General features: G+C 37.3%; 3 protein-coding genes across 3 annotated transcripts; 2 read left to right on the plus strand and 1 right to left on the minus strand.

Moving 5' to 3' along the window:
• The first annotated feature begins 2271 nt into the window (after positions 1–2271).
• LOC116296978 (tRNA pseudouridine synthase Pus10) lies at positions 2272–13497 on the plus strand. The gene is made up of 19 exons (XM_031705111.2): positions 2272–2695; positions 3246–3443; positions 3673–3759; positions 4090–4124; positions 4304–4418; positions 5035–5096; positions 5259–5304; positions 6912–6994; positions 7481–7566; positions 7657–7739; positions 7951–7993; positions 8215–8271; positions 8394–8526; positions 9156–9209; positions 9484–9547; positions 10171–10214; positions 11052–11150; positions 11520–11619; positions 11885–13497. The coding sequence occupies exons 1-19, from the start codon at positions 2579–2581 to the stop codon at positions 11948–11950; spliced, it is 1572 nt and encodes a 523-aa protein (XP_031560971.1). The 5' UTR covers positions 2272–2578; the 3' UTR covers positions 11951–13497.
• Positions 13498–15449: 1952 nt separating this feature from the next.
• LOC116296985 (adenosine receptor A3-like) lies at positions 15450–16264 on the plus strand. The gene has a single exon (XM_031705119.2). The coding sequence runs from the start codon at positions 15450–15452 to the stop codon at positions 16257–16259; it is 810 nt and encodes a 269-aa protein (XP_031560979.2). The 3' UTR covers positions 16260–16264.
• A 542-nt stretch (positions 16265–16806) lies between these two features.
• On the minus strand, positions 16807–20694 carry LOC116296980 (uncharacterized). Its single transcript, XM_031705112.1, has 6 exons — positions 20533–20694; positions 20324–20438; positions 19736–19890; positions 19055–19118; positions 18312–18370; positions 16807–17601 (listed from the first exon to the last, which is right to left on the minus strand). The coding sequence occupies exons 1-6, from the start codon at positions 20677–20679 to the stop codon at positions 17341–17343; spliced, it is 801 nt and encodes a 266-aa protein (XP_031560972.2). The 5' UTR covers positions 20680–20694; the 3' UTR covers positions 16807–17340.
• Positions 20695–20723: the final 29 nt, after the last annotated feature.

Here is a 20723-nt window from a genome sequence, read left to right on the forward strand (position 1 = left end):
TTAAACGTCGCATTTTGTGACCAAAGTGATGTTAGGGACCGTTCATTTTTTAGCGGGGGGAGGGGGGAAGGAACCTCATGGTCATGCTCTCCAGTCGTAACCCACCCTTCGTACAACCGGGCCCTGGTGAAATTAGGATCTACTATTGAGTATTAGTCTATTTCACGGGTTACTTCACTCTACATCTTGTTATAAAGTTCCAAAGCTTCTTTTCTCGATTGCGCAAAGACAGATATTTCATATTCACACTGATCTTCTTCCACGTCAGCAGCAGCGATAATAACAACCCTTCCGGCACTTGTGCCAGTGTTGATGTGGTTTGCCTTCTCCACTAACGTCTTGGCCGATTTGTTCGTCTTCATTCCTTGCTTCATGATTGAGTCTGGGAAACCAAACTGCATCATGTAGTCAGCCAACAAAAGATGATGGGTGTCTCCGCTAACTCTTGGGTTTAGATCCACGAGGTACATTCCATAGTCACAAAGCATGATTTCACACATGACTACGCCAAAATACCCTTGCTTGTGCAAGTAATCCTTGACAGGAACGACGAATTGGTCGTAAAAACGATTCTTATATTCCTCTTGTTTATTCCATTCCACTACTCCATTCGTCCACTTGAATCCTTCGAAACCGCCAACATTAGTGCCCAACCAGTGCATCTTTCCCGAGACGTGTAAATAAAACTCAAAACTCACCATTTCATTCACATCTTCCATGAATTGCTGGTAAATAATATTACCAGTCCAACCATTATCTCGTATCTCTTTTATAATGGCGGCAAACTCGTTCCCGTTGTAAGCAACCCTGTTCCCATAACCCGACCAACTCATGTCGACTTTGACCATACACGGGAAAGAAATGGCGTCCTCGGAAGGGAAATATTTAGGGCACGGTACACCAATATCATGGATTGAACTCTTCAACTGAACTCTGTATAGAACATCAGGATCAACACAGTGTTTACTCTTTGGGAGACTTTGGATGGCAGCGTTAGTGACAATGGGTTTATCATCCCGTAGTCCTTGACTGACTGGCCGAATGTCTGCATCAGGGAAGTCGGGAAGCCATTTTTTCCAATGTTCTTTCAAGAATGAAGGAGGCTGATAGTCCGATAGAACAGGGACCTCATTCCCAGTCGCAGGAAGGTTTCGGCACGGAAAGATAAAGTCAGTGTAAATCTTTGAAGAGGGCGCATTATCAAAGACGCAGTATTTTAAGTTGTTGTAAAATTTGTTTTGTAGTGAATACGAAGAAGGCCATGCAGGTAAAAAATAGGCATCTTGTAAGTCCTTCTTGATCAGACTTCCAAGGGTCAACAGAGGTTGTTTGATATTACCAGACATGACAGCGTACAACGAAGACTCGGTTTGTAAACGACTGTATCTGGGTTTCCGGCTTTGTATGTAACTCGATCCCTATAACTCGAACTCGAACTCGAACACGGACTCGAATCCAAACTCGACGATTCGCGATGCCCGTAATTTTAATCTAACGTATTAGTGTAACGCACGCCCTAGTAAGTGTGCAGGTTTTTTTGTCTGGGGCGTGCGTTACGCCGCGTTAAATTTGAATTTTGAAAGCGTATCACTACTCTTAAATAATATGCGCATATTTAATTGATTCATCAAAACGGGGCTAAGCCCGCGGGCGTCGAATTCAAAATGGCGGCCAAGCAGTGAAAAGACCGGGGAGCTAATAGTTTCTTTTTCAAGTTTTACGTTTTTATTTGTGAAATAATTTAAGAAAACTTCATGCAAGAGTAGTGGGGAAAAAGAACTATGTAAGGGCATTACACGATATTTAAACTACTAGTCTTTATGTGATGATCAGTATGTAACTCGATCTGTAACTCGTACTCGAACACGGACTCGAATCCAAGCATAACGATTCGCGGTGCCCGTAATTTGAATCTAACGTATTAGTTTAACGCACGCCCTAGTAAGTGTGCAGGTTTTGTTGTTGTTGTTTTTTTGTTTATTAGGGCGTGCGTTGAACAACGTTTAATTTGAATTTTGAAAGCGTTATACGTTTACGTTAATCTGCTATCACGTCTTGTTTCAAATCTCAACACAGGACACCCAGAAAACTTTGTCTATTTATTTGCTCGTGTACAGCCAGGCTCCACTAGAACAGACGGACTATGAACCCAAGAACCCACAAACCACCTTTGTCTAACGGTCGAGTCTGTCATCGCGACGGGACGAGGCCGTATTACGAAGAACGAACCTCGGTTCGGGCGCTTCTTTTTTTGCGTTTGCCGAAGCCATACCAGTGTCGTGTACAGGATTGGATTTTTTCTAAATATAGAAGACTGGAGACGAGTTCCCTGTTACAATGATGCTTCTTCAAACATTGCTGGTCAGCTGTTTCATAGCAAAATCCAACATGGCGGACGAATCGTTGTGAATTTATTCTTTAGCAAATTTTTGATTTTCAGTTTTCTTGTAACATTCTTCTATAATGATTAAGAGTTAAGGCAAAATGCCGACATTTGAATGAATAGTTTTTGGTAGTTTATTAACATTTTTGGGAAATTTCTCTTTGAAATTGCTGGTAACATTGGTGAAGACACGTGATGGATGGAAACGTTTGCTCAGTTGTGGCTACTCTGCACGAGTTGAGGCTGTGTGCTCGGTGTATTTTACGGTTTATTGATGAAAGAAAATCTTCTTCCTATGAAGAATCATACAAGGTAGGGTACTCTCTGTTTTCTGGACATGAAAAATGTGCAACTTCATGTATAAATAGCAACAACGACGAGAACCTACGCATACATGACCATATTCTAATATATAAGCTTTGATTTTTTACAAGAAACTATAGAATTGTTAGGAAGGAAAATGGTGAAAATCCAGGCATGTGATTCTCAGGGTGCAACCACATGACTCAAAATCCCTTGAGGTATAAATAACAATGAAACAGCTGCTATGTTATTTGACCTAACAGAAGGAGCTAATGAAGAATTCTTTGTTACCATCAACCAACATGGCGGCTATGCAGTAAAATGCAACCCAAGAATGTGAAAAATGTTTCTAGCCCACCCTTTACACACCATGCACCCATTCTCTGCCCTGCTCTCCCCTCCATTGCTGTCCTTTTGCTTGCATAACTATACTGTGCCCTCTCCCCCCAGAAATCTGTGACCCTCCCCTGATATCCACCACTCCACCCCCTCAAAAGTTATAGTTTCTTCTAAGAAAAATCCAAGCATAGCTGATTGCCCAAAAATCTTCTTTTGTTAGAATGTTCAAGGGTTGGTTTCCGAAAAGTATGGAATAGAGTTCAAATCAAGGACAAATGAGGATGAGAATAGTAATGGTATGGAAGTGATTGATGATGACAAAACTAATGATAAACAGAAAACCGAAGAATGTGCACACATTTGTCCTTCATGTCTCGGCATTCTACAAGAACAATGTGACGGAACTGTCATCAAACAAGTAAGCTATATTCAATTTATAATATAGGGGAAACAATAAATGTATTCTGATCGGTTGAATTTAATTATATCTGGGGCTAGCCTCGTTGGGACTACGAATCTGTTTGCTCTGCCCCTCATGTAGTTTACGTGTATTCGCTCTCTTTGGATTCCATTTTTAAAAATTATTTATGTAATCTGCATGGAAGTCACTAATAAATAAATAAACAAATAAATCTGATTATACCTAGATTGAAGAGGAAGTCACAAATTCAGGTTTTGAGATTGAAAGTTTTACATTCTCTGTGTCACTTCCTTTGTGTACCTTGGTAAGACAGGTAAGGGTTGATATTTTAATTTGCCACTGGTATGTTTTGAATTTGTAAAATAAGTTTTTAATTTTTTATAAACTTCCCCAAGGAGGGTAAAGACAACACAATAGCTTTCACCAATAGGCCATTTGCATGATGGCATCTTTTCACTACCACTACCAAAATGCTTCAAAAAATACCTCTAAGAAAGAAAATTGGCAAAGCATTTAAATAGTGGTAGTAAAATAACACCATCATGCAAATGGTCTTTTACCACCTTTTCTGGAGAAAAGAAACATGGTAACTAGCTTAGATTTGTCTTCTTTTATAATTTTGTTTGTATGAATTCATTTCCAGCATTCAATATTCCTGCATTTAAAAGAAAAATTCAGGTAAATTTATTAAAAACCTTTGTAAGCTATTGTATTGGGATTCCTGTGTTTTCAGTCCACAGGCAACCCAACTGTTTTAAATTTTATGAAATTAATATTATCATATTAGTAGATCTCTTAATTCATAGTACCAAAATTTGAGCTGTGGTTATAAATAATAATCATATTTTTTCTATTAGTGATTTTTATTCTGGTAAAACATCGGTGGACAATCTTCCTTCGATAAAGGAGGTGTTTAAATGGGTGTGTGGACCAGCACTTGGCCTGATGTTGGGTGTGTTCTTCCAACATGAGGTAATGACATAATATATTGTATGAATTCTTTTATTCACCTTTAGAACGAAAACAAATTCTGTGCCCCACCAACTCTTCAGGAGCAGATTGAAGTTTTTTTGGAAGGGAATACGTCATTTATTATCAGGACCAATAATTGATGAGTCAACACATCAAGTAATATTATCCATAAAAAAGTTGTCAGCCTCATCTGGTGAGGTTGTGCATCTTTCCCTTAGACCCCCCTCCTACATCACCCCTACATCCCCAACCCCCTACCCCATCCATTATGAAAACACATTGACACTGGTTTTTCGCCTCCATCCATCTGATTTCCCAGTGGTCTAAGTTTGACATATGTTGTTGAAACCAAAACTTCTGAGGAATAAAAGTTATTAAGATCATAGAAGCACTAAAAGCACTTGTTAAAAGTATTAGGGGTAAATAAAGAAATAATTCCCAAGGGAATAACACATGGTATGAAATGTTTCACCCACTGAGGCAACTCACTCAAGATGTTGAATATCATTTTTATCAGATAAAAGCTTTTCACTTTCACATGACGATTTTCTGTACCTCAAAAAGATTTTGAATTTTCTTACTAATTGAATGGAATTGTCTTTCACTTTGTTCACAGAGTTCATTTCAGATATTGATTAAATTTGCATACGACAATGGAAATGAAGAATTAGAATTTTTGTGAGTAAATAAGAAATTTAAGTTATATTTATAGAGCAAACCTCTTTAGATTGGACGATTATGTTTTGTCAATTTCAGAATAACGTCATTTAGATACAGGAATAATTTTGTTATCAAAAAAAGGTTTGTCTAAATAGCATTCAATAATATTAATTTCCTCAGAACTGAAGTGGACCCCTCAAGATTCAAGGAAAGAAAAGCTAAAAAGGTTGGTACAGTGTTATACATTATTTAGTGTTGAATATAAGCTTATTAGTAATTCAAAATATTATTTGTAATAGGTATTATTTACTGTAATTGTTTATATTGGGCTTCCTGTTTGCTGGGGTGGATTAAAGATTTGATTTAGTAGAGTTAAACAATTGAGCAACTTCATTAGGTGATAAGTAGCTTCTATTATGACAAAAACTTGTTATCGCTTATCACCAACAGGGTCCAACTGAAAGCATGTGAAGGTGCCACTATACAGTTTTATCAGTAATGGGGAAAAAATGTTTTTTTACCAAATTTTGAAATACAATTATTACTAATGGACATCAATTAAAAAATTATAGAATAACAACTGCAAATTTAGGGTAAAAACACTTTTCGATCCGCACAATCCAGTAATACGAAGTCCAGTCCATTCCAGCCATGCACGGTTCCGAATTTTCCAAAGATAAAAAAACGCTCATAATTCAGAATTTAGAAAGATAATTCATTTTTTAAAGGTTAGGTATGCTTTTCCTATACATCGAGATTATCCATGCCCTTTCAAAAGCTACAAAATTCAATTTGTAAAAAAATAAAAAAAATTGCCATACAAGATCTAGAATCTTAGAATTGACTGAATAGAACACTCAATAGTCCTTGGTAACAAATGACAATCTTATATGTACTAAGGTGTTCAACTGTTAGCAGATGGTCGGCGGAGAAGCAAGGCAATATGGTTATACTTGGACTAATTTCTAGCATACTATTTATTTGTGATTTTTATGATAAGTATAAGAATGGCATTGTTTTTTTTTTGATCCATAGCAGTTTATTGAATATTTACAACATAACACAGCATCTCATTTGAAATTTACAAGAATTTTGATTTCCATAATTTCATGATTTTTTTTATTTCATTTTTTTTTTATTTCATTTTTTTTTTACAGATAATGCAATAAAATACATACATACAGTTAATTATTCAAACAGTTAATTATTCAATGACATTTAGATTATTCAATGGCAATTAGAATGGCATTGTTGTAATAATTCTGCATTGAGATATAATGGAAGTTCCTTATATAGCCCATTTCAAATATCTAAATGCGCTTTACATTAATGACCAGTGGAGGACTTTATGGGCTGCATATTAAGGCACTATTAGCATTTGTGCAGCTTACAATCATGAGTGATTTGTCAGTAGATTAGTATTATGCCTCCAAATTAGGATAAGCTGTTGAACTGGGAGACAATCCCCTACTCTTATACGAATAATTCAACACTTCCTTTTAGGTCCCCCATTTTACTGACGTAGGTTAGGAAGGGTTAGGAGACAGGGCCTTCATTTGCGGATAAAATTACAAAGGTGTCAGCTTCTCCTCAGTCATTTTAAGATCCTGAGTGTTGGTCCGGCCAAGGCTCAAACCACGACCTCCTGCACAACAGACCGATACTCTTACCCACTGAGCTAACTGGGTGGTGCACAGCTCTAACCAGTTTGAATTAGTTATGAGGATTCTTAATCTTAATGCTTTCCCTCCCCATATATACCTATTTCAGAAAATGTTGTCGGTTGGAGATCTGAAATGTAAGAAAGGTAATATATGTCACTTCCTTTGACAGAGAGCACCAGTCATTCCACTGTTTTCTGTGACTTCAATACGCAAGGCTCTTTGTGACTTACAAACTGCTAAACAACTAAGAAAGTATGTGGTTGCATCCTAGTTTGTTATACTCTGTTTATCAATCATTTATTTTGATAGTAATGTATAATGTTACATCAATTATTAATGAAACCTAGGTCAATGTTACATCAATAATTATTATAATAATTATTATAATTATTAATGAACCCTAGGTCAGGGCATGACCAACTCACAGATTGATTAGAGGCTTTGCACCATGGCAGCCATGACAGAAGGCAAAACAGTGGAGTCTTTTCTCCCTAGAAACTGAATTCTTTCTCATGTAATCCAGATTAGACCAGATTCAATTGTTCCTTCCTCCTGACATGTGATTGAGTAAAGTGTTTTTGCAGAGGGGAAAATCCAGTGAACCTGGAAAATCCATAAAATTCCATGTACATCATATAATTTGTTTTCTATTTTCTATTTGCATTTTCACAAGTAGTTCAAGATACAGCTCTATTTAAATGTTGATCATAATGTTTTGTTTGTGAATTTTGTCATAAGGTATGCATACTGTCCTCCTTCCTTCGCAAGATACAAATCGTACTGTGCTGAAGTTATCTGTTCTCATTCATCAATCCTACTAGCAGGTAAAATTAGTTCCAAGTGAATCTTTTTCTTTTTCTTTTTGTTTGACTTTCAGTTGACTTGAAATGTCAATATTATTTTATTAATTTTAGGAAGATATAACAAGTATTCTAGAACGCTACCCCAGACACCATGGATCATAGATGGGGAACGCATGCTTGAGTCTTCAGTACAGGTTTGTAAAGTTGCATACCCACGGTTCGCTGAGACCTCTAGAAAATGTGTGTGTATTTGGGGGGAAGAGGGGGGACTAAGATTGGAAAATATAAGAGACTTGTATGCAAAACAATAGCCCCCCAGCCCCTCCTACTCCATGGTCCCTGATATTAACAATATCATACTCATATCACTCTTATTCACGATTTTTAACATTTCTTTCTGTATAGGAAAAAATTTGTGATATTCTCTTATCAAAGGTCCAAGCAGATGGTAATCATGAAGAAAATATTAATTTTCTCATAAAGTTTACACTATTTTGATGAAATAATAAAAATTCATCCATTAAAAAAAAGAAATTAAAAGAATAAAAAATAAAAATAAATCACCTATCATGTATATGCACCTGGCCATCCATCTTTTCATCCGATTTATCCATCTATCCAACTATCCATTCATCCATCTCTTCATACTTATGCTTGTTATTTTTTTAGACTGCAAGTTTTCATCAGGTGGAAGAGAAGATATTGATGTACGCATGTTGGGAACAGGTAATCTATTACAGCTTATCATTACCATTACTATTGCTATTGACTTTCCATCCTTGCGTCATGTGACATACTATATTTTCTACTCTAGTTTCTCTATTCACTCATGTCTCATGATGCTGCAGGTCGGCCGTTTGTGGCGGAGCTTATCAACCCCCATAAAACTATCCTGAGTAAAGAATTCTTGGCACATACACAAAAGGAGATAAATTTGTCTACCACAGATGTAAAAATAAGACACTTACAGGTCGTTACTAAGTAAGTGTGTCAATCTTAACCTTCTGTTTCAAATTTTGAATAAAGTTAGGGCATTTGCTGTGGGTTCTAGGGGGACGGTGAGCCCTCTTCACACCTGCAGTTTATTCGTAACATGCATTCTTGGGGAAGGGAAGGGGAGGGATGATTCGTTAAGATATAAAAAACCTCATATTTTATAATTATCACTCCCCATACAGTGCTCTTCCGTGAGGTTCACTTCACACTCCACACACACCACCACTGCATTCTATATTTACAATGTATAACACTCAACTCACTGTTCATTTTTATGGAGGGAGGAAACCGTTGAACCAGGAGAAAAACCTTGTAGCAAGGGAGAAAACAACACATCAAACAAATGCAACTCACATATGATCCAGTCTGAGCCATGGCTCAATTACCCAGACCACCGTGGTGAGAGGCGAGTGGTAAACCACTATGACAAGTGGGGAGTGCCCCCTCCCCCCCCCCCCTCCTTGGTTGTGAATTTTTTGCTATTGTCTGTCCATTTTAATTGAAAACAACTGAAATCCACATCCACTCATGGTTCTAGAGGGAAGCTTATGTTCAAATGGGAAAATGGAAAACTTGGTAAATAAGCATTATTATTTTTGACTTTTATCTCACAGGGAGGAGTATTCAACTCTTAAAGAAGCTGAAAATACAAAAACAAAAACATATAGGTAAGAAATATTAGATGCATTTGTACCTCAATAAAGTTTCCTTGCTGTAGGTCACCCACCAGGTAGAGGGTTGAAATTACCAAGGGTTAGGAAGGATGTGAGATGTTTTATAATTTGTTGTTTCCTTGCAAAAAACTCTGTGGCATAGGAGAGGTTGATTATCAGTCTTTATGTCATAGAGATGTCTTAGAGATGTGGATATATTTTCTTTTACTTTTTTTCTGCTTTCAATTTTATTTACTAATCTTTTATTATCTTGTTGCAATGGCATTAGTTGTCTAGTTTGGACAGAGAAAGAAATATCTGAAAAAGATTTAGAAAAACTAACAGAAATAAAGGTACTTTTCTATGTACATTACTGAGATGGTCACTCCCTACCCCCACCCCCTGATGTATACTCACTGCCCCCACCCCTCTAGTGTATACTCACTACCTACCCCAACCCCCTGATGTATACTCACTCCCTACCCCCACCTCTCTAGTGTATACTCACTACCCCCACCCCTCTAATGTATACTCACTCCCTACCCCCATCCCTCTAGTGTATACTCACTACCTACCCCCATCCCTCTAGTGTATACTCACTACCTACCCCCACCCCTCTAGTGTATACTCACTACCTAGCCCCACCCCTCTAGTGTATACTTACACCCTACCCCCACCCCTCTAGTGTATACTCACTACCTAGCCCCACCCCTCTAGTTTATACTTGCACCCTACCCCTAGTGTATACTCACTCCCTACCCCCACTCCTGTGGTATACACTCACTAGCTAACCCCACCCCCTGGTATATTCTCTGTAACCTTTGTAACTGTAACCTTTCTGGAATACACTCACTCCCTACCCCTCACCCCCTGGTGCGTACTTACTTCCAACCCTCCCCTATCTCATGATGCCTTTGATCTTCCCGATGTCAATAAGTCCAGTATCTTACCAGTAACTTGATGACTCTCTCAACAGGATTTAAAACTACAACAGAAAACCCCACTCAGAGTATTACACAGGTCAGTCTACAAGAAAATAATTTTTTTTTAACTAGTATTTTTAATATGATTATGCCAAAAATGATTATGATTCTTTTACCACTATTTTTGCTATGCACTGATTGAGGCAACAGTCACGACATGGAAATCGAGCAATACACTTCCGTCTATCATTAGAGTACATAGATGTACATGACGTGACTGTTGTCTTGATCAGCTATAGCAATGACAACAGTGTTAAGTATGACCACTACAGGCTATTCGTCCTGCTTTTACTCTAATGCACTACTACTATGTTCAGTAGGCCGTTCGCATAATGGCGTTATTTTTCTACCGCTACCAAACTTCCTCATGAGAATAGTAAGACAATTGGTAACAACTAACTGTACAGAAGAAAGCGTGCAAGGGATTCTGGTAGTGGTAGTAAATGACGCTATGATGCGAGTGACCTATTATCAAATTACACTTTGATTTTTCAGACTCTAAGGTCGTATCGTGACATGTTTGCCCAAAAATTATTAAAAAACTCTTTAAGAATGTTCTTATAAAGCTTTACTACAGTCTAGTAAGTGTTTTTACGTGGTATTGGTTCGCAATTCCTTTTGGTAGCGAACGGACTTGGAAATGGTAGCGAAAGTACCATGATTGGCAGCGAATGGACTGGTAGTGAAAGTACCATGATTGGCAGCGAACGGACTGGTAGCGAAAGTACCATGATTGGCAGCGAACGGACTGGTAGCGAAAGTACCATGATTGGCAGCGAAAGGACTGGTAGCGAAAGTACTGTGATTCGATAGAACATGGGTTTTGGTATCTTGAATCTCATACAAATAAGCACTTTCAACTGTTATGTTTCAGGAGACCATTAGCTGTCCGTGAGAAGGTTATTCATAGCATGAGCACCGAGTGGAAAGATTGCCACCACTTTACGCTGTACCTAAAGACTATGGCTGGAACGTATCCTTTGTACTGAGCCTTTGAACTAGTAGTAACCGTGAATAATGCTTTAATTAGTCACTATAAGGCTACCCATAGTAGAGGTTCCTGAAGGGGTAAAATGGGAGCTAGGATTCGGACTTTTTTTGGGTTGGGAAAAATGGGATCTTATGCACTGAGAATGGGATTCACAAATGAACGGGAAATTCAATCAAAAAGGAAATGGGATTGAGATTGGGATATTGTCAAAATGGGTCCTGGGAAATGGGGTTAGGACCCCGCCGTCCACCCCCAACCACCACCAACCACCTCCCCTTCCCTTAAGGACCCTGATAGTATACAATTACTTTGAATGCATTTGTGTTGTTGTTGAACCTTGATCACTACAAGCTATGTGAAAGAGTTTGTACATGGAGATTTTGGGCGCACTAAGCCTAACATCGGGTGCCTTTTGAACCTGGAAGCTGATATCTTGGAACTTGATGTAGAGGTGATGTTACAGTGTTATTGAGCACTTTTTTGTTACAATCAACCATGTTAGAATCATTAGTAAAGGCCAGACACTGAGGGTGGTCACTGCCAGGGTTTCTTTACGTCCTCAGTGGTTCTCGTACGTCCCTCCTTTGCAGGGTGAGGTAGTGTGGAGAGAGGGGACCGCAATTTTACGTGCTCATCCGAGCCATGTGAAGGTTGATTAAATGTTACACTATGGAAAGTAAAATCATGCTAATAAATCATTTGTTTCTACTTCATAGTCAGTAGACGTGAATTGGCCACCTCCACTAGACCCCTCACCGGAAGCATTACCATCAAGTGATTGAACCGACGTCTATCAATGATCTATTCGACTCTTATTTTGTTATCAATAAGCTATTCTAATCTTCACCCTTTTTTAATGAATTATGAAGATCTGTTCTTTAGATCCCTCGCAGAGATATTGAAAAATAACGAAAACACTTTTATTTACAAGCTACAGCTAATATGATCTATTTAACCCTTATTTTGTTATAGCTATTCTAATCTTCACCCTTTTTTAATGAAATATGAAGATCTGTTCTTTAGATCGCTCGCAGAGATATTGAAAAATAACGAAAACACTTTTATTTACAAGCTACAGCTAATATGATCTATTTAACCCTTATTTTGTTATAGCTATTCTAATCTTTACCCTTTTTTAATGAAATATGAAGATCTGTTCTTTAGATCCCTCGCAGAGGTATTGAAAAATAACGAAAACACTTTTTTTTACAAGCTACAGCTAATATGATCTATTTAACCCTTATTTTGTTATAGCTATTCTAATCTTCACCCTTTTTTAATGAAATATGAAGATCTGTTCTTTAGATCGCTCGCAGAGGTATTGAAAAATAAAATAAAAACACTTATATTTCCGAGCTACAGATAATACAATTAGCAATTAGTGCTAAAACCTATCGAGCCGCACCTTAATAGGTTATAGCTATTTAATATGCCCTCTTGGTTATATCCGAGACTAATTGCTCCACTTTTCACTTCCTACCTCTGATGAGGAATCATGTGAACGCAAATGACGAAGGAAAATTCAAATTTGTAACAAAAACAAACCTCTCAACGATTCGGGATTCTCGAGCTACAAAAGCAGGTAAAAATATTGCATTGTCATAATCATTGATGGGCAAGGCTAGAGTGGACTGTGTAGACGGTTAGAATTTTGCAACCGACAACCTATATTTAGTTTAGAGTTGTCTGGTTGAGCGAGCCAAGTTCGAGTCAAGTACGAGTCGCAAGTCAAACACGAGTCATATACAGTTTTCCCTAAATTTATTAATTCTTTTTAAAGCAAAAATTGAATTTGAGAATTTTGTTATTATTGGCATCTGATTCTTACTGAACAAGGTTCTCTTCAACTGAAACTAGACAAAAGGTATTGCAGGGGTACAAGCTATATTACAAGATATAGCTTAACTAAACTGAAACAACCATGAAACAACCATGCTCGCCTGCAACAAATAATCGTCTCCCTAACCCTTTGGTCTGCTATATCTCTCCACCACCTCAATCAATGCTACAACCCCTCCTTTGAAAAAATCCTGAATCCGCCCCTGTAAAGCCATATTACATGGCCATCGTTCTATCGTTGTGGAAAGCCATAAAAGCACAAAATTTATGCGTTGACCAACGAAAACCTTTTGTGTGTGTTTGTGGCAGAATTAAACACAATATTAAAAGAAAAAACATCTGTCAACTCCAAAACATGGAGCGTTTCGAATTAAAAACTAAACGCATCAATTTGGACTGAGGAAGGTCTGCAGATGTCCCTGTTTATGAATTTATTAACTGTCACCTCTAGCTTATTACTATTTACACCACAGGGAACCCGGCTATATTTTTTTGCTTCTTTTAGAAAAGTAGCTTTGCTCTTTGTGGGTTTCCTGTGTTTTGATCTGTTTTTTTAGCTGTAATCAGATCGGCGCTGTAAACTGATAGCCGATTAAATTCAAATTAATAACCATTGGTGTTTTGTTTCTTATGGGTTGCCTGTGGTGTGTAACGCACTGTCTAGTAAACACTCAAAAGAAGACTGCTTACTAGAGAGTGCGTTACACACCACAGGCAACCCATAAGAAACAAAACACCAACGGTTATTAATTTGAATTTAATCGGCTATCAGTTTACAGCGCCGATCTGATTACAGCTTATGTATAGGAAACCGATCAAAACACAGGAAACCCACAAAGGGCAAAGCTACTTTTCTAAAAGAAACAAAAAATGTATAGCCGGGTTCCCTGTGTTTACATTACATGCCGTAAAGTCAAGTCAAGGCGAAATTTTATTAACACATGCCCAATACTATAAGCCTTTTCATAGTTTAAGGTGGCTGCCTACTTTTGAACGTTCGATTTGAGCCCACGATGTGCGCGCGCTCAAAAACCGCTGAAAAGTCTACAAGATTTTATTGAAGAACCATACACGTTTTGAGCTTCAACAGGGCAAAACCCTCAAATTTTGCACGGGACTCTATATTTTTTGATAGCTCATTCGAAAAAACTCCTAAAAATCAAGGTTATATGAACATTTTAGGAAAAGTTTAAATCAGGAACACGTGAAAAAATAGATTTTTGTAGGGATTTTTGTTCGACTTTATGAGATTTTTTAAGAGCACCGAAACTACAAAATATGACAAATCAATGTATCTCTCTGTCTTTTTGTCGAAAATATCCATGTATTATTGTAGAAGGATTAACTAGCCTTCGTTCGTGCCATCATATAGTCTGCAAATAGCTATTATCTTATGAATCTTTTTTTTTTTTCTAATCACTTCCGGTGGCGCAATTTTTACTCCAAAAGCTCGTGCGTAGGCTCCCATTAAATGCTGATTATCTCGAAAACGAGCTCGGGACACCTTATTTTTCTTTCCAGGTTTGGAATCAGCATTAAATTTCAATTCGGAAAATCGAAGTTTTAAGAAAAGCTTAAATCAATTTCCAAAAGTAGGCAGTCACCTTAAGAATCTATTCCACTGCGCATGCGATTTTATCCCGAATTTCTCACCTTCTTTTGTTTAATTAAGAACAAAATAAGGTTTAGACAAAAGAAAGTAGAAATTCGGGATAAAATCGCATGCGCAGTGGAATCGATTCTTAAACTATGAAAAGGCTTATTGGTCTTATCTAAACTATAGTTATATATGGGAGATTTTGAATTTGTTAACCAGCTTTTGAGAATTAAAAAATTTAATTTAAAGCTAGTTGATTTTTTTAAACTTTGCGTTTGTATGGGATAATTCCTTATTTTTAGCCTATTTTCTAAGATGAAATAAAAAGAAACGCTAACTAGCGAACAAATGTTTCAGAGTTCGATCTGTGAGTTAGCCGTGCCCTGACTTAGATCAGCCCAGAGGTAGTTTCAGGGTTTGATAACATTTGGAAGGTTTTTGAGGACTGGTCAGGCTCGATCCTAGTTCCTCTAGATATTAATAGTAATGATAAAAAAGTAAATTATACAACGTGAAAAGATGAAAAAACTTACTGACGTTTCGGACGCTAGTCCTTCGTCGGAGTCCTTTTACTCTGACGAAAGACTGACTAGCGCCGTCCGAAACGTCAGTAAGTTTTTTTTATCTTTTCACGGTGTATAATTTACTTTTTTATCATTACTGTTTCATTAGGAACACCGACGCAGGTCACACTAGTTTTTTAGCTAGTTATCTCTTCTAGATATTAATAGTTTGATATTTGCTAGTTATAGATGCTAATTACTATCAATAATATAAAATATTGACATCGGAAAAATAATATCTTAAAATTCCCTCATTAGGCTATTCGGTTACAACCGACAATCATGTGGACTTCGTGGATTTTTGTGGCAGAAACGGTTGTCATAGTAACAGGAAATGTTACCCTCTTGATCGTATTCACCCGTACACCAGCACTGCGCAAGCGCAAGCACTACCTACTGATAAATCTGGCGGTGGCTGATTTTCTCGTAGGAGTAATCTCAGTGCCAATGTATGGAACGATGCCCTTAATCAGCTACACAAGAACCGCAAATATAATGTATCAAGTCCAGGATATTTTATTTGGAACAGCATCCGTGTTTGGTTTGGCAGCAGTCGCCATTGAGCGAGCTTATGCCGTATATTTCCCATTCAAACACCGTACACTTTGGAAGGGCGTGTACATGATCGGTATGGCAGGGATATGGATGATGGCGTTACTCTTTGCCACCTCTGAAATCTATGCCGATAATTTCGTGAACGTGATTATAATTGCAGTCATATTGATTTCTCTTTTCACTGTGATTTTCTCTTATACAGTGATATGGATTAGAATGAATTGTATGTCACCAATATCGAGTAACGCAATACCTAGACGTGATAGGAAGTTGACGGTCACGCTTCTAATAGTCACTGTGATAAGTCTGTTATTTCCATTTCTTGTTTTAAATGTAATGTCTTTTTTCGACCCTCAAAGTTTAGGAAGTCTAGGAAACATTGTCATGGCAACCAAGTTTTGTCACTATGGCAACTCTCTCATCAATCCTATTGTTTACGCTCTGTGCATGCCTGATTTCAAGAGAGCTCTTCGCATGCAGATAGTTTGTTGTGATTCTATTCGAAAACAAGCAGCGTTTCTGCATGAAAGCCTGTGAGGGAAACAAAGTTAGTGATGGCACCTACCAGGAACACAGACTTGAAAATTACCATGGAAACTACAATGAAGACCACGATAAGACCAGCAAACACCATGGGGACAACAATGCACACCGTGATAAGACCAGCAATCGCCATGGGGACAACAATGCACACTGGATAAGACTGCCAGCAATCACCATGGAGACAACAATGCAAACTGTGATAAGACCAACAATCGCCATCGAGACAACAGTGAACACAGTGAAAAGACCAGCAATTGCCATGGAGACAACAGTGAACACAGTGAAAAGACCAGCAATCACCATGGAAACAACAATGAACACTTGTGAGAAGACTGCCAGCAATCACCATGGAGTCAACACAAATATTTCGTCTACACGTATGGATGAAATGAGAACACTGACAACACTGGCCGTTGACAATGAAGGATTTGTAAATGAAACTAACCAAGATATTAAACTATAACCCATTTGCAATCAGAGGTATCGAAAAATAGAGAAAACACTTTTAAGCTACAGTAATTATAAACTTGATAAAACATAGTATATTTAAGAAAACACTTTTATTTCCGAGCTACAGTTAATATAATACAATGTAGTGTATGTACAGTTGTTACAAAGTAATTCACAATCTAGGAAACATATTGCCATCAAACTAATGATGCTATAAATTACAGAAAACACAAAAAATACTGGTAACATCAATTTATCTGGTATTTAAAAATTCTTTAAAAGTCAAGGAAAATAAGAACAGCTATTTTCACCTCTTCCCCCAAATAGGTCAATGTTATTCTCCCTTGTCCTTAGGAACTTTCATAAAAAAGCACTTGAATTACTTAATTTTCAGCTCGTATCTTTCCAGTTTAATAAAAATAATTACTCTTAAAAAACTCTTTCAAAGAAAGGAGACATGGATACAATTTTCTGGGACCACAACTCACAGAAAAATTATCTGCAAGACAAAAAGGAAGTAATACCTTTTTTTCTCTTTTTTTTCTTTTCATTTGCATAGTACATAATGGAGGGTTATTTACACAATTTGACATGAAAAAATCTAGAGAAAACTAAAACTAAATCATTACTTTTTCTTGTATGAGTGAGATGAACTACTCCGTGATAATCTATCTTTTATACTTCTTTTCCCAGCTTGATTGGTTTTCATTGGGCTTACATATCTAATAGGTGTGCGAGATACTCTGCTGCTTCTCCATCTAGAGACTGGTGTGCTGGTTTTGTTTTTGCTGAACAAGACAGCATCAACCTCACTAGATTCCATTGCCTTGTGTGTTGCTAGGGCTTGTCCAAGGTTATCCAGTTTGGACTGGAGTTCAGGGAATGCCTAGAAAAGGACAACCATATTTATTTCAGGGTTAAGGGGTGCATATAGATTCTAGATGGATTACCATGAGGAGGTGAAGAATATATATGAAACCCAGTCATCCCAGACCTCCTATATATCCTATATTTCCTATAATTTGTATAGGATACTATAAAGAGCCTATATTTAAAGAAAACCTCCTATATTTCCTATAAATAGGACAACTGCTGAGTGATACATTTACATTTTACACTGTTTAGCATATTTGGCTTTTTTTTTTTTTTGGTTCTGTCTTTTTTATGGCTTATTTGGTTCTGCAAATAAATCATTGCCTGTTCACCCTCCCTGTAAGATCCCTGGTTACGCCACTGAAAAGCTATTTTAGCTCCTATAAAGTGCATATATTTTTGGGAAAAACTCCTATATTTTCCTATATTTAGAACTTGCACAGCCTATATTTCCTATCAAATTTGTCTAAAATGTGGCTGGGATGCCTGGAAACCCCATCCATGGTATTCTACAAATAATGTACCAGGAAAAGAGATAGGAACAACACCCTTATAATACTGTGTAACTATGTTTCATACGTACAACTTTGTTTTAAGCATAAATGTCATGGCAAGCCTCACTCGAATAACTGTTTCCCTAAGTTCATTGTCTCCTAATATCATGACACAATGCATAAGGCTCTGTTGAATTACATGTGTCAATAAAGTCATAGCATGTCTCACCTTTGATATCTCTGTCAAGTCTTCAATTGCTTGTTTTAGCCTTTGATTACATTCAACATCTAAAAGCAAACAAATAATTAAAATAAAAGTGACTAGTGTACTGAAATTCTCCCTGTATTGTCTTGGAGTTCTTGATAATCTTACAACATACCCTGCTGGCAGAGTCCAGGGCACAAAATTAACTTTTAAACCCACTAGCAAAACCTTGCTAGTAAGTTTTGTTCTCATTAGAAAAAATTTGAAAGTCACTAGCGATTGGACACGGTGAACAACAAACATTACTTGATGCAGGTTCTAAACTTTTCAGTCCTTGAATTTCTGGACAGTGGCCAAAACGTAGCTAGTTAAATTAAAAATACAAAATTTTATCCACATTTTGCGAGTTTGCGAGCATTAATTTTGTTCCAAGGAGTCTACATTTACCTATTCTTTGAGCAAGAGAAAGAAGGGAAAGATGAAATGGAGACTGCTGACTTGGCATTTATTGTGGGGAGGGGTTGGTAGACGGCAGTTTTTAATGGACAAGATAGCATCCTATTCAGGGTATGAACTGGAAGAAGGTACTCCTAGTCCTTTTATGCTACTGAGGTCAAGAGTAAAAGCCACTGATGTGCTGTTGTTATAACCATTAGTGTTTTGCCTTTTCTGCCACAAAGCATTTGGCTTAACAGGCTGTCATTTTATTTGATGAAATCTAGTTGAAGCCCACCAACAAGCGCAAGTAGAGGTACAATAGTCCTTACCTTCTGCTATATTAACTGCAGTGGATTGAATAGCATCGGTCTTTAATGATGGATTATAGGCATCCTAGAATGATAAACAAGTATCAGATTAAGCCATGTTTTACATGGGCAGCATAGCACTCCACAGCTGATAAATACATCTAGAACCTTGTTTGATAATCAGATGGGAATTCACAAGTTGGATGTGATGTGGCCTCTTTAAAATACATGTGACCCCTAAACAACTTTCAAAAAATAACTATTTGTGCTCATCCCTTCCCATAAGAATAACAGGACAATAATAATAGAGACCTTTAGATCCGACAACAAGTACAAGTACGAGTGTTTAACTTTTAAAGAGAGGCACTATCTTTTCGTAGCTGTGATCATGTACGTAGATTGAAGCTTTAGATTGTAAAAAATCGGAAATCGACTACGATTTTGTGTTAACCACATGCACAGGGCCAATTTCAAAACTAATACTTGTACTCAATCTGATACTCATCGTCGTATATCTAAAGGTCACTATTGACATGGTGAGGGCCACCAAGACCAAATCTTTTGTCAAAGTCAACCAACATGGCAGATAAGACACCACACGTACTGTGACCTAAGAATACTATCCCCTCCCCCCAAAAAATTATCTGGAACGCTACACAAAATGTAAATATAAAGTATTGATGGTCTAGTGTGTTCACCTACCACTATTTGTACTTTATACTGCAGTACATTTTTCACAGCTTCAGTGATAAGGGGAGGGTATTCCTTGCGCTTTTTTGTCGTTTCCCGTAACAATTCTTCTAGTGCTGACCACATGTCATTCACTTCTCTCTTTCTTTCAACGTTGAGGGGCTCCACTGTAGATATTGAAAGTATATCAATGACATATCTTAGAATTATCACATGGCCCAGTTGTAAGAAGTGTGGATAGCGCTATGCGACAGATAAATCTTATCCAGTGGATAAATTTATTGGATAACAGCATCAACTCGGTCACTGAAGATGGATTTATCCATCGGATAGCACTATCCACCTTTCATACAAATAGGCACAGATCTCTATGGATGGGGTCTAAGTTGAAAAGAAAAACAGTAGATTTATTAAGAACTAAAACTTAAGACTGATCAATATGATATCAGCTGTTTTTCCTTATTTCAACATGATTCTAGTTTTTCTTCATAATCAATACATTCTTCTGTCATGAGAATCGAGTACTTAAATGCTTTCATAATCTTTTAAGTTAAATATTAATATTTTCTAAGAAGTAGGGTTTATTTTTCGTTCACATACTTTGTTCTTGACACGAAGTCGTCTCGTGTGCTGCTTGTGCCGGTTCATCCACCCAATCTTTCCCATTAACAGACACATTTCTCTTGACACTTTCCTCAATCGCGTCCTTGTAAAGCTGTCAACGATCAAACCTTTCTTTAATCATGGAACAAGCACAACTAACGTTCAAAACGCAACACATTTGATCAACAATACACAAAAATACCCACCTCAAATAAACTTTTTTCGAAGTCTTTCTTCTTTTCGTTATCCCATGACTTCGCATTAGCAATATTACTTATTTCTTTCTTCAGTTTTTGGTGTATTTTAAGCACAGTTTGTTGTTTCTCCACCCAAATCTTCGATTCATCCGCCATCTTGAATTTTTCCCGCTTTTTGAAATGCGCATGCGTCAGTACTC

This window comes from Actinia tenebrosa, unplaced genomic scaffold (genome assembly GCF_029948245.1).
Source record: "Actinia tenebrosa isolate PJP-AT-01 unplaced genomic scaffold, QUT_ActTen_1.0 PGA_scaffold8__29_contigs__length_14323225, whole genome shotgun sequence".
In the NCBI taxonomy this organism is placed as follows: Eukaryota; Metazoa; Cnidaria; class Anthozoa; order Actiniaria; family Actiniidae; genus Actinia; species Actinia tenebrosa.